Source organism: Papaver somniferum, unplaced genomic scaffold (assembly GCF_003573695.1).
Source record: "Papaver somniferum cultivar HN1 unplaced genomic scaffold, ASM357369v1 unplaced-scaffold_118, whole genome shotgun sequence".
Classification (NCBI taxonomy): Eukaryota; Viridiplantae; Streptophyta; class Magnoliopsida; order Ranunculales; family Papaveraceae; genus Papaver; species Papaver somniferum.
The window spans coordinates 1,108,289-1,125,875 of NW_020620825.1; the positions used below are offsets into that span (position 1 = coordinate 1,108,289).

General features: G+C 36.9%; 1 protein-coding gene across 1 annotated transcript; it reads right to left on the reverse strand.

Moving 5' to 3' along the window:
- Positions 1–468: 468 nt before the first annotated feature.
- LOC113330402 (probable serine/threonine protein kinase IRE4) lies at positions 469–8,673 on the reverse strand. Its single transcript, XM_026577220.1, has 17 exons — positions 8,061–8,673; positions 7,122–7,219; positions 6,813–7,007; positions 5,371–6,636; positions 5,113–5,285; positions 4,783–5,032; positions 4,319–4,411; positions 3,884–4,024; positions 3,707–3,799; positions 3,396–3,603; positions 3,189–3,274; positions 2,308–2,396; positions 1,712–1,763; positions 1,497–1,553; positions 1,182–1,331; positions 940–1,014; positions 469–838 (listed from the first exon to the last, which is right to left on the reverse strand). Exons 1-17 carry the CDS (start codon positions 8,338–8,340, stop codon positions 740–742), a joined length of 3,405 nt encoding a protein of 1,134 aa, XP_026433005.1. The 5' UTR covers positions 8,341–8,673; the 3' UTR covers positions 469–739.
- Between the last annotated feature and the right edge of the window lie 8,914 nt (positions 8,674–17,587).

Below are 17,587 nucleotides of genomic sequence, written 5' to 3' on the forward strand. Positions count from 1 at the left end.
CTAAGATTTGGCATTTCCATGGAATAGCCCTTATCAAATCTTTTATTCAGTCGGCTTGGGGAAAAGGTATGTAGGACCTTTAGGTCAAAGCAACGGTTTAAACTTTCAATTGTGGTCTTAATGAGTCAATTCCTGTGTGATAAATCTAAATCCCCCTTCTTAATTTTTTTCTCTCTTCATCCAGCTGACGCTTCAACTAAGCTCTCTAGGATAAACTGTTTGCAGTATGAATGATGGTCTAACCCACCAGTCTGGCTAGTTTGTAAGGAACTCTAAACTGGCGCCAATCTTTCCGCTGGTGTAAGTCCAAAAAAGAAAAAAAAAAAGGATTTCTGACCACAGCAGATTATTTGCAAATGCGATTTTCCGCAGCGGACTAAATAGGCCCTAAGAAAAATGTTCGACATCAAACAAGCAAAACATAAACAAAGGAGAAAGAAGACGTCTGTAAGGACGATACTTGTGCTATTGATTTGAACTTGGTTCTTCTTTTTTCTTCATCATTTCAAGGTACATATATAGCATAATAAGGGTAGGTAAATGTGTCACACAATGGGACATCAAAATAGTCATCCATAGTGGAAAGGAAAAACCTGAAATTGCTGGATCAGGTGGACAAAAATACTACTTGATTCATAATGATCTCAACAGTACACAGATAGCTCACCTGAAAGGAATAAAACCGAAAACATATGCCAAGTGTAACAGAATAAAAAAGAAAAGCTGAGTTATCGATGAGTTAAAATTCCCCATCTCTTGTGGGGGATGAACCCTTCGAAGGAGTCCTCCCACTTTGTATGAGCAAATCGTAATTAATGGATGCCAATTGCGACAAATTCTGTTACAAGCAGAACCTCTTAATCAGCATCAAGTTGAAGATGCGTGAGACTTCCAGATGTACTTAGAATTCTTATTGAGAAAGTGAAGAAAAAACCATACCTTGAAAGAAAAATTCATCATGGAAAGATCTAAAGGAGGAGATTCAAAGTCGTTCAGTTCGCCACAATCACCGATCTGAGCAACATGACAATCCAATAAGATGCGGGGGAAATATAATACATGAGATGAAGTAAAATAAAACGTATTAAAATTTTCATTCAAGAATAATGTAGGAAAGCAACGCGAGCAGGAAGAATGTTGCATTTACAGGTTAGTTGTTTGATGTGTATGTATGTGGATACCTCATGTTCACAGTCTGAGCAAGAACCAGTTGAATCAGAGCCAGTATCACTACAGTGCTGATCTTCAGGTACTCCATGTGAAATTTCAGAATACCTTGATGTGAAATAGCTTGTATCATCTGCACTATCAGGGCTTGGCACAAACGCAGCCTACGACCAACAAAAGTGGTTAGTGAATGTAACCAAATTTGGAGGAAGGGCATATTATTAAGGAAGCCACATACATACGCGCAGATGCGAACAGTCTGAAAAATATATTTAACTAACTAGGGCTCCCACGTATATGCAATACGTGAAAAGCCCTGTCATGCCTACCTTTTGTAAGGCAAGGGTGTCCCAGTTGATTCCCTTGAAGAAGGAATGTGCTTTTACCTGTAAAAAAAGAAAAGAAAAAAGAAAAGAAATTCAGAGCATTCATAAATTCACAATTGTATTTTCTTGCTTAAATCTAGGCTGCTCAGCGTTCCAAAGTAAATTAACAGCAGCTATTTGTTGACAGCTAGTATGAGAGAGCTTGTTTGGGTAAGTACCTCTGATGCTCCGTTGGCCCCAAGGCGCTGATCCGGGTCATGAATAAGAAAGCTACACCATAAGTATACTCAAAGGTCAGACATCTACCAGCCTACTTTAAAATATCATAAACAAAATTCCGCAGTTTCCACATGCAATGAAATGCCCTCAGTCGACAAAAAATGTCCACCAACAAAAGAGTAAGAGACCAATTTGACTTTGCAAATTCTAATCCTAGCCTAAGCTGCGGTGTCAAAATCATGACAGAGAGTCCTATACTGGATCATTATTCAAAACTTTCAAGGACCATGCTGAGTATGAAATGCAAGACTTGTGTTAGAGTGGTTACACGAATTACAAGGAAGGATAAAAGGCACTATTAGGTCTGCAGTAATAACGGCCACCTACTTGCCAAAAATAAAAATATAAATAAAATAAGGACCACCAGTACATTAGCTGATCAGCCCAACATTTTAAAATTACCAGACCAAATTGTTGGGCATATTCAGTCGACATATATTAGAAAATTAAACTGAGATACTAGGCTTCATGAGTTTAGTCCCAACTCCCAAGCAGGATAGAACAGAAATAGAAAGTAGTGCAAACAAGTACCAACCTCTCAATCAAGTCTCGGGCTTCAAAAGTCATATCAGTAGGAACGGACGGCCATGGTATTTTTTGATTCAGAATGTTGGCGAAGATACTCTGAGCAAATAATAAAATAACGTAATAGTTAATGGAAAATGGCCCAGTGCCTAGTTCAATAAAACCTTTTTGTGGAAGATTAAGGAAAGGCTAGCATATTGACTGAAACCTAAACGAGGATTTAAAGGAAAACCATGTTACAAAACATATAAAGGACAATAGACCAAATAGATAGATAGCGTAACAGCTTTTGATGCTACACGTGATATTAATTGATAGTCCCTCCATCCCTAAATAGATGATCTAGTTTAAGTTTGCGCAATTCTTAAGGCAAAGAGGAGAGGGGAGTACTTTAACGTATTTTTTACAGTTATACCCTTATGTTTATGGATAATAACTAGTAAAACTTAGAAATGATTTATATCTTAAACTATACCACGGGGACAAAATATAAAATCAAATAGGTCATCTATTTAGGGACGGAGGGAGTATAAGATAAATAATCTTGTTTATATGATTGCCCATAACTATCTAATTAATCTTGAGCAATAGAGCAACATCTGCTAGATACATTGGTTACTGTTTCTAAAGACTTAGACATGAGCCATTAGTTTATCAAGTGAACAAACATAGCGTGATATTGGTTAAACATGCTTGTTTGCAGCCTGAGGAAGTGCCTACTTGGTGCACCAAATGCAGGATACTATTCCTTCAAAGTAACCCACATGCATGTAGCTAATATTGTACCTCAACATGCAATATCTGTCAAAAGCAGCATGTATACCGTAGGCAATAGAACATAGAGAGTAGAAATATCAATGTCAGCAAGCACCAATGAAACTTCAGGAATACCTGAGGACATTCAGCATTGAAAGGTGGTGTTCCTGTCATAAGCTCAAAAAGGATTACTCCCACCGACCACCAATCAGCTGCATAACCTGCAATAATGTCCATGGGGGTAACTTAATTATAGTGTACAAGAAATAGAGCCTTCATAAAGAAAAATTTACAAAACATTAGTAAATACAAAATATATAGGAAAGTGGATTTTGCCCTAACCATGCTGCGTTCCAAGAAGAATCTCAGGTGCCAAATAATCAGGTGTGCCAACAGCTGATCGTTTAGTTATCTCCTCTGTTTGTGCAGTATGCTCAAAAGAATTATGCAAGTCTTCAGTATCTATCGGGGAAGTTTCATCTGTCTCAGATCCAGACAAGTCAACAGTGCTATTTATAAGCCCAATTTTTGACAGTCCAAAATCTGTAAGCTGGTATGTGAAATTCATTGTTACAACCAATGACGAAAAGGTAGGATAAAGTAGCTCTGCAAGATGTCGGGCATTTCCTTAATGTCCAAGTGTCACACCGTACCTTTGTGTGTCCATCATGCGCGATTAATATGTTGTCTGGTTTTAAATCACGATGAACTATTCCCATGGAGTGAAGATATTCTAAAGCAAGTACCTAGAACAAGATATAACCTTCATAAGATATGGCAGACAAAAAAGAAGAAGATACTATTCAAAATGGGAAATGTTGCAAGCTCACCAATTCAGCAATATATGTTCGAGCTATATCTTCTTCCAAGCAACCCACTTTTCTAAGCAAGGAGTACAGGTCACCTCCATTCAAATATTCCATAACCAAATAGAGATTATCTCTGCATGTGAATGAATAAAAGAACCGTACCTACAGTAGCAATCATTCTAGATGAATATTTGTTTCAAGAATGATTTTTAAATACAACTGAATGTGCTTTACACCGAAAGACATAAAACAAATGGGAGGTCAACATGAACAGGATGAATAAAAGGAAAAACAAAAGGATAGACAGATAGATTGGCAATTCCATCTCATCCATTCCTTCTGCATTTGAGGAGTAAATGGACGATTCTATACCACAAGTACTAGCTTCAAAATAGTAATATTTTCAGCAATTAAATTGTGCATGAGAAATGGAACGAAACCTGAACATAATCATACCACAAATGGGTTCCTGACTGTGATTAATATGTTACGCTCTGCTAGTATACGCTCAATATCATTTTTCCTTATCATATCCAATTTTTTGAGCACCTGCATTAGGAATCAATTTGTTATCTCAAATGCAAGACATTTTTGCAAAAGCACCATCTTAAAGCTAAAAAGAGGTTATGCGACAAACAAAGACCTAGCCCAAAGCTACTGACACTGGAATGAGAAAGAAGAGAAAGCATAATTTCAGCTAATTATAATTACTACTATTAATTATACATATTCTATTACTAAATTACTAATAATTCGAGGAGAGAAACTCAAAAACTGAGTTGACATGTTACATATACCAGGTCTGGGAAGTCGATCTGTTGTTTGGTATCAATAGGGAGATGTCAAAACCTATCCGTGGCAATGTTACAGAGCTCAAGAGAAACAACAGAACCAACACCCTAAAATGAAAGAGTGCAGACCTTTATCGCAAATAGATCTCCTGTTGTTCGCTTGCGTGCAAGGAAGACTTTCCCATAGGCGCCCCTGCTAATAGGTTTGATCATTTCAAAGTCATCAATGCTAGTTCGCTCTTTATGTGTGCCATGTGAAGGAGTTGACATTGTACTACTTTGTGAAGTACTATCCCCCAAGCATCCACTGCCATTAAATTTGCTTACATCTGTAGGACTTCTGTCATCCATCACCTCACAAGCAAGAGCATATTTTTCCCTGTAGACGTTTTTACAGGATATAATGGTAAGAATGTGCGACTGCCTTAAAAAACAAACTTCGCAACAATCTAAAGGTACCTTAGGAGGTTCTCTATACGGCTTCCAAATGTATCTATTACCAGAGCTCTGACCTTGCTCTCCTGTAAAATATCCTGCAAGTCGTGCATACATTCAACTAGATAGTCAGGGGACCCTTCTTTCATAAGATCTGTGCTTGCTATGCAATTAGCAATGTCAACCAGCTCACTCATCTGCAGAAGTAAATTCAAGTTATTAGACAAGACAGTCCTCACTGGAATGCTATACTCGAAGTGTTAGGTAAAATAGCCACCTCACCTGGTGTAAATCTTCTGGCTCAGATGTGTTATTATACTCTAACCAGAACAACTCAAAATGGCTTGTTCTTGGTGTATTTGTTGACGAAGCCGAAGTCTGGCTCCCAGTAGAAGAGGTTGCACCACACTGACTGAGCTTCACAGCCAAATGGCTTTTCAAATTACTCAAACCGCCATGGTGTGAATCATCTATACAAGCTGTGTCCATCTCATGAATATCTTCGAACATACCTTCTACTCCTTTATGGTGCCACTCGGTTATCCTAGGGGACTGGACTTCAGACCCAGTCATAGAGTTTGCAGTTCGTGATTTTGAAGTATCTGGGCTTTCATAGGATACATTAAAACCAAGGGTGCAGGACTCTACAATCTGATCCAATATCTCTGTAAGTTTGGCTAGGCGCTCATCCACATCCAAGGAGTTTAAGTTACATTTCTCCGCATAAGCACATATATAAGAGTGAGATTCCAAGTGCGTCGTTGGAACAATTTCCTCACATATCCTACATATTACTGAATCAGATCCATCAATAATCCTATCTTTTCCATTAAGTGAATCACCACTGGATTTTTTAAGCAGCTTTTTAGGTAAACCTCCATCAACTTGGTGATACTGAACAATATCCTCCCTATAAGAGGAGAAATGCCTGGTTGTAGTAGAGCTACCAGTTTGCGAATGAAACTCTGTGATACAAGTTTCACCTAATCGGCTCTCAACCTGAGAACTACGGGACAATGGCTTCTCTGTTGAGAAAACGGAATCGTTACTCGGAGTTCTAATCTTTCTGTTAACTTGGTCGGGCTTGCATGGGAGAGAATATGCTGTACTCAATCCCTGTTTGGCATTATCCTTCTGAGGTCCCCATTTCATTTCAACAGCAGGAATGCTTTCTAGGCATTGCCTAAATTTAAAAAGAGAATTTTCATTAATCGGCTCAGCATTCTCAAATTGCAACAGCCTGGTGCAGCGAGTCAAGATAAAGAGCATATGAGTAAACAACTGTTTCAGCAAACCTCCTTGACACTGCTGCCTTTTCTCAGCCAGATCATGCACAATTCTCTCACACTTCGTACGGAACTCTGTGGAGGTCATTCCTATGCATTGTTGGGCTAGAATCAAAAGGTCCTCCGCCGCTTTTTGCCCATCCGGAGACGAGGATCCCTTCTTCGTAAGAATCTCTTCAACATTGCCTGCAAAATTAGTCAGCTCGGTATCCACCACAACTTTAGCGGCATCGAACCTTGAATGAAGCGAACCCAAAAGCTCCTATATATAAAAATACAAAAGCCTTAATGAGGATTAGAACAAAAAACATGCTCCAAATAATATTAGCTAATAACAGTTTAAGTTAACGACACTTCAGCAATGACTTAATGCATGGAGAGTCCACTACAGTCAAAACACCTGAATACAGTATATGGAGTTGAAAAACAAAACTGTACTTTTAAGTCATTGTAGCTGTGTGCACGTGGATGGACAGGTCTTATACCACCCTTTGGTCCTAATTCATGAGAAAAACTTTTTAAACCTATTGGGATTCTTGTGCCCAACTGCTCTGTTGATGATTCCTTTCCAGCTGGATGTTTAGCTACATCAGCACCTTCCTTATTGAGCATTTTAATTTCCGACTCTCCAACCTGTCAGATAGGAAATACACATTTGATTCAACTTTGAAACACGAAAAAACTAACGTAAGCTTTTCAATAGAAGTGGTTTAACTCATTAGACCAGTATTGTGAATAAAACATCACCTCAGTTTTGACTGAAATATTATTATTAGGTACTTGATAATAACCCTTAGAGAGATACGATGTGAACCATCGAGCGAAGTTCTTCCCTTTGTGATGACCTACAAAAATACATAGGAAAAGTCAGAATTGCTTTTGATTTGATATCACTGAATTTATTAACCTCCTTTTATGTATACCGACGTAATGTTTTCTGGGTCCTGGGCAATTTTTTTGCATATAAGGTTTCATCAACTGCAAGTTCATGAATACAAACATATTACCTATTCTTTCTACACCTTATGAGCATATAAGTTTCTGTTTTCACAAAAATGCAGCAATATATTACTGCCTACATGTGTGTAGGCACATATGTTTGTCTCATGCAACCGCCTGATTTCCCCTTGGGCAATCCTATGTGTACGTACATATGTTTGTCTCATCACTAAAAAAACATGTAAATTTTTACAACAGACAACCAACAAGAAATTATATTTACACACCTATGTGTAGCCTTCAATAACATTTATGAGGGGGAAGAGAAAGAGAGAGAGAGGAACCTAAATGCCAAATTGTTAGAATAATCTGAAGACTTCTGTAACATGGTTTACTAACAAAAGGGTGTACCGTCTATAAAACGTTGAACCCGATTCATTTATGATTATCATAATACCAAATTACCCATCCACAAGTAATCAATGAACTTCCTAAACCTAATCCATACTTCAAAAATATTAAACTCATCTAGGAGTAGATGCTTTTTTGGTAGAGTGGTAAAGCCCCTGATTCATCTACCGGTGCCCAAAACTCGTCAGCATAATTCCTAGTGACTGCTTAAAAAGCAAAACTCGTCTAGGCTCTCTGCATCATATATATTTCATAGACAAACAAATTTCATTCTTTAAACTCTTCTATTGGCCCTAAACACTGATTAAAATAAAAAAATTAGTTCAGAAAACAAACCTTCTTTATTTCCGTATTGACCAGTTTTATGCTTGGCAACAGCAACAGGTGGAGGAGGAGGGGGCGGAGGTCGAAAAAATCCAATTCCACTCGATCTAGGAGAACCACCTTCATTATTATTATGATTATTATTCATAAAATTTAATAATCGATCAGTAGATTTACGGGTAGTTTTGATTCGATTAAGTCCAGATGGAATTCCAGCTTCGCTAGATGATAATTTACTATTTCCATTACCATCCCCAATAGTAATATTATGATGTCGACCATATTCTGCCATTAAATTAAAACCTTATCTTTTCCAAATCTAAAACCCTAGATGGCTAAATTTATTGTTCTCTTTCCTTCTTTTCTATTGCAACAACAGCTCAAACGAATTTTATCCATTGAAAAACGTAAAACCTCAGAAAAACAAACAAGTTTCATAACTGACGATTATGAGATCAGAGAAGATATTTTGATGAAAATTTTGTTAGCGAAGGTAAAGGGATAATTATGTGAGAAAACAGAAGGAAGAAAATAGTAAGCGAAGAAAGGCGGGAAACGGAAATGAGGAGTTAAGGTGAAAAAAACCTGAACAAATAAGAAAATGGGGAAGTTGTTCTTAATTTGAATGGGAAGAGAAAGGTAGATTCCTGTTCAATAATTTATCTTTGATGTCACTTTACAAATCAAAACGACTAATAACTAACGTTGACGAAGCACGTGACATGGGTCGACTGATGCCTCATGTGCCGTACGTCCAATCCATCTCTCTTTTCCATTTTATGTTGTTTTCTCGTGACTCAGTAAATGGCTATGAGATTTAACTAGGATTTCATTTTAGATAATAACAAAATTGTGGCGGAATCCTGGCGATATCTCTTCACTTCGCTAAAGAGTGAATCATATCTTGTGCACCCTTAAGCTAAGAGATGGGGTATGGAAATTCAGTTTCTGTTTGAAAAGTTGCTTTTGGGAAACTTAGTTTCTGTTTAGTAATTGGTATTTGTTTCACCTAATTTTGTTACATTCCTCTTACACCCAATCGCAATCATCCAACACTTTCGACGGCTCTATTTTCTCCATCGTGGGATATCAATGGATATTTTCCCAAAAAATCTAGATTGTTCCTATATGTTAGGAAACTCTAATTTTCAATACCATCTTGTCCCAATCAATTGAATTTAATTGATTTCTTATCAAATTCACATATTTAAATTCGATTCAATATGATTTATAATTTTGTTCAACAAAAATAAATTAATCTTACTGCTGCATACATTTACGTGGTTGAGATAAATTTATTAGTGCTTAACAAAAGACATCTTTTTTTGTAAACGTATTCATGAAGTTTTCGTTGATCGGAAGGGGAATGCTTATGCAAGGGATGATGGTGCCTTAAGAAAAATGAAAGCAATCAAAAAAAGATGCTGAGAGAATTCGTGTCAGTTCTTAGCAATATATCGGCAAACTAAAAGCAGTGCTTCACACGAAGCTTTGATAAGTTTTACAAATATATTAAGTTTTTACGACTAATGATAATAGTAATTAACTTATTACTTTGTAAACACTGTTTCAGACACGATATGGTCGAGAGAAATTTCAAAATCAAACACGGCAACCATTCAAGTATGATGCTTGTTATGAAATGTCGAGAGAGAAAGTCTCTGGATTTGATTATCAACTCACTGTCGCACAAAATAATGTCATGTTTGACAACCATCATAACTTTTGTACCAGTCCAAAATGGGATAAAAGTACTACCTAACTGAGAGACTCATTGGAATTGCAAGTATCAAGTGAGATTCATAGGGACTAAAAGCCAAAAAGGAAGTTAGGTTGAAGAAGGATAGCAAGCAAGGTATGCCCAGGACAGGTGATGGGGGGAGTGCTTCAATTCAGATGGAAGAATCAAAGATCTATCAACATAGTGCAAATATTTAGAATATGTTAAAGAATCACAATCAATGAAGGAAGCAACGAAAGTGTAACAAGAATCCCAACTCGGCACGATTCATTTGTCTAACCAACAACAAAGTAATCAATAAAAGAAGGTACGACAATAATGTTTGGATCTTAGTAACTTAACCTCTTACGATCGAAAATCTTATCGATGAAAGCAAAAGGATATTTTGAAGAAGATAGATATAATCAGCATTGAAGATTCAAAATATAATGAAGTAGTCCAACTCTAATTGTTAAATTTTTAATTTCCAGTGTAGTTTTAAATTAAGATATTTTATTATTTCAACTCCGTATAATTGTTATCTCCATTAAAGTGTCGTTTTAAATTTTTTTTTGTGAACTTAATGTATTTGTTATTTGAAGTAATGAAAGGTTTTAATTTCGAGTAACCAACAACTATATTATTTTGAATTAATATCAGCAACTAGATTTTTTGAATTATCACCAATGCATACTTTTTATGCTATTAATTTTAAAAATTGAGCCGCTACAGTTTATCCATATAAAGATTATATATTCCTCATCAACGAAACACAAAACCAATCTTACTTATATATATTTCTTCCTTTTCAAAATCTAACCATGCATCCTTCGAGCCCACCATACACGCTTAAGGAAGATACTGATTTGATATGTGTCTTTACAGAGTTATGAGGACTCGTGAAACAACCTTAGTGGAAACCGGCAATCGTTTTTGGTCATATTTCTGGAGAATCTTCGTGTTGCATTTCAACGGTGACGATAATAGAAGGATTTATCTGAGTCTACGAGGACGAGCATACACCACCGGAAACAATTACCAGATATTTAAAGGGTGCCTAAATGTTAGAGCGTAGCTCGGTTGAACTCACCAAGCGTTGGTATGTCAAATTTGGTTTTCATATTTTAGTATCAAAACTAATCTAGAGTCACTTGATTAAATAATAGAGTCAACTTCGTTTATGTTAAACTAGAAAGTATAGGAATGTTAATCCATACAAGTATTACTCCGAAGACCTGAAGAATGTGAAGAAGTAATGAACTACGACGACGACATTATCCTTCCACTTGAGTCTAGTAATATTGACTTGAACTGTTTCATTCCTAACATATCTTTCAAGTAGCGCTATATTGAAAACATAACTGCAAAGTTGTATATACTTTACATATTTTTTATTATTCTAGTGATGTGACATGATCATAGTATTAAGGAATTAGACTACGAAGTATAACGCTTATCTTTTGAACTTCGTAGATATGACATCGACATAATCTTGTATATATTGTTATGATTATGTGAAGATTTCATCCTAGGAAACAACGTTTTACATTTGTTTAAAGGAAGTACATTCATTAACTTGTTTTGTGAATCAAAAGGGAAATCAATAGGATTATTGGTCCGGCTATTCATTGCAAATCTTTGGATGACCAATATGTGTGAGTTAGTAGAGCCGATCTTAACTCAAGTTATGTATCTTGGTATAACTAATCACAATGCCTAGACTTATGATTTGGTATGACTGGTTTTGATAATTTGTGTAACCGATCCTAAGTAATCACCATGTGATGGTATGATCGATCCTTGTAATTGGTGTGACCGATCCTAGTAATTGGTATGACCGATCATGAGTGTTGTGTGACCGATCCGTGTAATTGGTGTAACCGGTCCTGGTAAGTGGTGTGACCGATCACAATTAATACCATGTGTAGATGGAACCGATCCTTGTAACTAGTGTAACCTGTAACACACCGAATTTTGGGCCTGGGTCCCATGTCCGAAAACCCGAAGTGCTACTTCGATACCATAGACGAAGCCCGGCTACTAAGCCCAAGCTCATTAAATAATTTATCCGGGCTTAGTTAATTTATGTTCAGTTCAGAAATTCTGTTGCAGCGGATACATAAAAATTCTTTTCGGAACATCTAACCGTTAATGTGACGTGATTTTTAATTTACATGAACCCTAAAGAAATATACTTTATCAGAAAAATTAATTTCACCGTTAAAAGTTCCAGATTAAATCTAAAATAATTACGTTTTTAAGAAAGATTCATAAAACAGAAACTGACTCCAGGTCACTCAAATAATTTTACCGAGTCCAATGCGAATCCATAAATTATTATGATTATATATTCTGAATCCTAACTTATCGCCTTTCCAGTAATAAAATTTCTAGGATTTTTAGTTTATCTTAAATACATTTTGACCATAGTCAAACGAGTAGTTGACCAGTACTGCAGAAACGCACAACAGTGACGATTCGTTTTAGAAAAATCATATCAATTCACTCACAACTTCAAATTTTCTTTGGTCGATCATTATGAAAAGATAAAAGAACCATCTTTGAGTTTTCAGTAGACTCTAAAGGCTAAAACATGACAAAGAATATTTTAAAAAAATAGACAATTTCAGTAAAATTGAATCTGACAGAAAACGTCTGATCCTTGTACAGTGAAAACAATTGATTTAAAAATACTTCTGGAACTCAGAAAATTATGAAATTTTTATATGTACATATTGAGAGATTTTTACATGTAACATAAAAAAATGAGACAAAAAAGTATTATATAATAATTATGATAGACAGTCAAACTGACATGATCCAGAAATTTCCATTATTCAATCAAGGCTACGTATAAGAACAATATTAAATTAAGAAAAAAAAATGATAGCCAGGTATCCTATCTTTATTCCCTTTGCTTTGTGTATGTCCACTTCGTACTATTTCCATTCCCGTCAATTTTTAAATAAAATCAATAAGTTACCAAAATACCCTCTTAAGCAAAATGACCTTTTTACCCTCACAAGTAAAATGACACAAATACCCTTTGGCATTCAGACGGATTGTTACAACCTCACACGCTTCAAGAAATTTAGCCCCTAAATTCAAGTACGTTAGTAACAAAAAAAATTCAAGTTAAAAAGAAAAACACCCAACTGATTTTCTCGAAACACAATTAATGTTGTTTGCGCAACAACTAGCTCCGAGAGGATCTAATTGCTGCTCTGATACCAAACTGTAACACCCCGAATTTTGGGCCTGGGTCCCATGTCCGAAAACCCGAAGTGCTACTTCGATACCATAGACGAAGCCCGGCTACTAAGCCCAAGCTCATTAAATAATTTATCCGGGCTTAGTTAATTTATGTTCAGTTCAGAAATTCTGTTGCAGCGGATACATAAAAATTCTTTTCGGAACATCTAACCGTTAATGTGACGTGATTTTTAATTTATTTGTAATGACCCGTCCCTCCACCGATACTGTCCCCACTTAGCCACTGCGGTTATCCGGCAGTGTGGGGTTTTCAACGGGCATCGCTGCGGTAATCCAGCAGTAACTTCCCGGATGGTCACCCATCCCCGGATTGCTCCCGCCCGAGCACGCTTAACTGCAGAGTTTTCTGCCAACTCTGGAGCCAATTGTGCTGAAAAGGCCTCGGTGTTAGGGAAGGACAAATCATTACTTATATTCCATTCGGCCAACCACTGCCGAATATCGGGGTATTACAATACCACCACCTTAAATTGGAGCCGTCCTCGGCTCCAGAATATATTCGCAAGCTCAGATCTCTGACGTTCCCTACCCCTCATGAGAAGCACCTGGAACAACCCCGTCCAGCGTGCTTCCCACCCTCGGCAGGTGAACCGTCGTCGGCTCTGATACCATTTGTAATGACCCGTCCCTCCACCGATACTGTCCCCACTTAGCCACTGCGGTCATCCAGCAGTGTGGGATTTTCAACGGGCATCGCTGCGGTAATCCAGCAGTAACTTCCCGGATGGTCACCCATCCCCGGATTGCTCCCGCCCGAGCACGCTTAACTGCAGAGTTTTCTGCCAACTCTGGAGCCAATTGTGCTGAAAAGGCCTCGGTGTTAGGGAAGGACAAATCATTACTTATATTCCATTCGGCCAACCACTGCCGAATATCGGGGTATTAAAATACCACCACCTTAAATTGGAGCCGTCCTCGGCTCCAGAATATATTCGCAAGCTCAGATCTCCGACGTTCCCTACCCCTCATGAGAAGCACCTGGAACAACCCCGTCCAGCGTGCTTTCCCACCCTCGGCAGGTGAACCGTCGTCGGCTCTGATACCATTTGTAATGACCCGTCCCTCCACCGATACTGTCCCCACTTAGCCACTGCGGTCATCCAGCAGTGTGGGATTTTCAACGGGCATCGCTGCGGTAATCCAGCAGTAACTTCCCGGATGGTCACCCATCCCTGGATTGCTCCCGCCCGAGCACGCTTAACTGCAGAGTTTTCTGCCAACTCTGGAGCCAATTGTGCTGAAAAGGCCTCGGTGTTAGGGAAGGACAAATCATTACTTATATTCCATTCGGCCAACCACTGCCGAATATCGGGGTATTACATAACCGATCATAATGACTGGTGTCACCGATCACAAGTGTTTCCATATTTAGGTATAACCGATCCTAGTGATTGGTAGAACCGATTGAACCCGTGTATGTGATTTGGTATTTGATCAATCACATAGTAGTCTTGGAAAACAGGCGACCCAATTCAAAACTTGTTTGGAAGTGTGGTATAACCGATTACATGAATGCAAATCCGTGTAAATATGAAATAAGGATTTGCAGTGGAAAGATGTCAACATACTTTGAAAAGATATCCCTTAGTACTCAAGGTGATCCTGTGCCGAAATAAATTAAAAAGTCTTTTATTTAAGGTTTTTGGTTTTATGGGCTTTAATTACCAGCAATTAATGCATATCTCTAGAGAATGAACATTAGTAACGTGCATTTACTAATTGGAGATTTTATATTGAGAGATTTCGGAAATATTGGACAAGCATTTATCGGAATTAGGAAAACCGAATTTTTCCATTCATTGCATATCTTGAGAATATTTTCGGTTTTGGAAATTCCTTGGTGTCGAAACATCCTTGGTCTACAAATACCTAAGTTTGCATTTCTATCAAACTATCCTAAGAGTCAGGCAAACTTCGTTTCTTGTTGTTTCTAGTGGAGCCGTCTATTCGGAGAGGAAAGTTTCCTAATTAGGTGAAATCTCTTACTTTTACGACCACTCGTTCAAATAATTATGTGGGATCAAAAATCTCTACGAGTACCGTTGGTGGGAAACTAGATAATTTCAGTGTTATTAGTTTTCGATTGATTTGATTGACTAACGGTTGTTGAAACTTTGATTGCACCTAGTTTGTTTATGTTTGAGAATCTTCTCTTCTGATATAAGATTCACTCAAACTAGATCAGAGTATCGACGGGATATTTAGAATTGTTGTTAGATCTAAACACATCTTGTGATAATCCATTGTTAACAGACTCCGTTCTGTGCGTGATTGATCATAAGAGATTCAAGTGGTGTTGTGCAGGTTATTGAAGAGAAAATTTGAAGACGAAGAAGATTCCTTATTATTTTCGTATCTTATGAATTGTGTGCACAAACCTTGGTCGGATGGGATCCAACTAGAATCAGTTTATCTTTGTTAGATCTGATTGATTAGTTGCGAACGTTGATTTAGATTGATCTAAACCAACATTGAGTTCAAAGTAAATCACTCAAAGTAAATCCAATCAGTTTATATTTATCTTTGAGATTTATATTGATTGAGTGTGGATCTATACTTGACTATTTCGGTAGTTAAAGTTAGATTGATCTAACCAGACAAAGGAGTTTATTAGATTAAACATAAGAGCCTTTGTCAACGACTCATCTAAATCTTGTAGCAAGATTGATTAGAGAGGTTAGCAAACATATTCTTCTTTTGTTGTTTGGAATACGATCCAAAGGACTTGTTATTCACGTGTGTGACTCCAGAAGTCGAGGACGCAGGGATACCGAGGGAACTAAGTAGCTAGGGATAGTCTGCTTAGTCTCAACTGTACGAAGTTGGTATTAGATTTTGTATAGCGGCTTAATTCTGATAGTATTCAAAACTGGACTAGGTCCCGAGTTTTTTTTTGCATTTGCGGTTTCCTCGTTAACAAAATCTTTCTATGTCTTTTACTTTGATTTCCGCATTATAATTGTTTATTACAATAAAGTAAAATACACATATAAGTTAACTTCGCATTACTTGATAGTGATCCATAGAGTTTAGTTTTTACCAAAACTATTACAAGTAACACACTTTGTTATAATATTTTCTCGATCTTGTATCCATAGTAAATTACACAAGTTATCTTGTTGTTGTATTGTCTCGATCTAATATCCATAGACGATCACACAAAGTGTGAATACCGAAGTTGTTGTATTGTCTCGACTTTGTCCATAGACGATCACACTTGGTAAGAGGACTTATAAGTTGATAAATAAAATACTGTGGTGTATTTGGGTACCCTCGTCTTTTCAATTGGTATCAGAGCAGGAAAACATGAAAAAGATCTAACAATCTGTGATTGGTGCGATCCAACCTATAAGAAATGAATTCGAGTTCTCATGAATTGGTTTCGGTTAACGTACCGCCAAGATTTGACGGAACAAACTATCTGTGGTGGAAATCTGGTATGAGATATTTTATTCAATCACATGATTTTTATACTTGGCTATGACCACAGTATTAACGAATTAGACTATGAAGTATAATGCTTATCTTTTGAACTTCGTAGATATGACATCGATATAATCTTGTCTATATTGTCATGATTATGTGAATGGTTTATGGTAAAGATTTCACCATAGGAAACAATGTTTTACATTTGTTTAAAGGAAGTACATTCATGAAATTGTTTCGTGAATCGAAAGTGAAATCAATAGGATTATTGGTCCGGCTATTCATTGCAAATCTTTGGATGACCAATATGTGTGAGTTAGTAGAACCGCTCTTAACTCAGGTTATGTATCTTGGTATAACTAATCACAATGCCTAGATTTATGATTTGGCATGAATGGTTTTGATAATTGGTGTAACCGATCCTAAGTAATCACCATGTGATGGTATGATCGATCTGTGTAATTGGTGTGACCGATCCTAGTAATTGGTGTGAACGATCATAAGTGTTGTGTGACCGATCCTTGTAATTGGTGTAACCGGTCCTGGTAACTGGTGTGACCGATCACAAGTAATACCATGTGTCGATATAACCGATCCTTGTAACTGGTGTAACCGATCCTAGTGATTGGTGTGACCGACCACAAGTGTTTCAATATTTAGGTATAACCGATCCTAGTGATTAGTAGAAACGATTGATCCCATGTATGTGATTTTGTATTTGATCAATCACATAGTAGTCTTGGAAAACAGGCGAATTAATTTTAAAATTGTTTGGAAGTATGGTATAACCAATTCCAAGAATGCAAATCCATGTAAATATGAAATAAGGATTTGCAGTGAAAAGATGTCAACATATTTTGAACACGAAGAGTAACTATTATCATTTATTGCTCAAAGATATTCCTTAGTACTCAAGGTGATCTTGTGCCGAAATAAATTAAGAATCTTTTAATTAAGGTTTTTGGTTTTATATTCTTTAATTACCAGAAATTAATGCATATCTCTAGAGAATAAAATTAGTAATGTACATTTACTAATTGGAGATTTTCTATTGAGAAATTTCGGAAATATTGGACAAGCATTTATTGAAATTAGTCTCAACTATACGAAGTTGATATTA

Coding starts and splice junctions, on each gene's coding strand:
- LOC113330402 (XM_026577220.1), bottom strand. CDS start 8,340: ATGGCAGAATATGGTCGACATCATAATATTACTATTGGGGATGGTAAT. Junction 3,800..3,883: donor GAACATATATTGCTGAATTG/GTGAGCTTGCAA, acceptor ATCTTGTTCTAG/GTACTTGCTTTAGAATATCT. Junction 1,554..1,711: donor GGGCCAACGGAGCATCAGAG/GTACTTACCCAA, acceptor CTTTTTTTACAG/GTAAAAGCACATTCCTTCTT.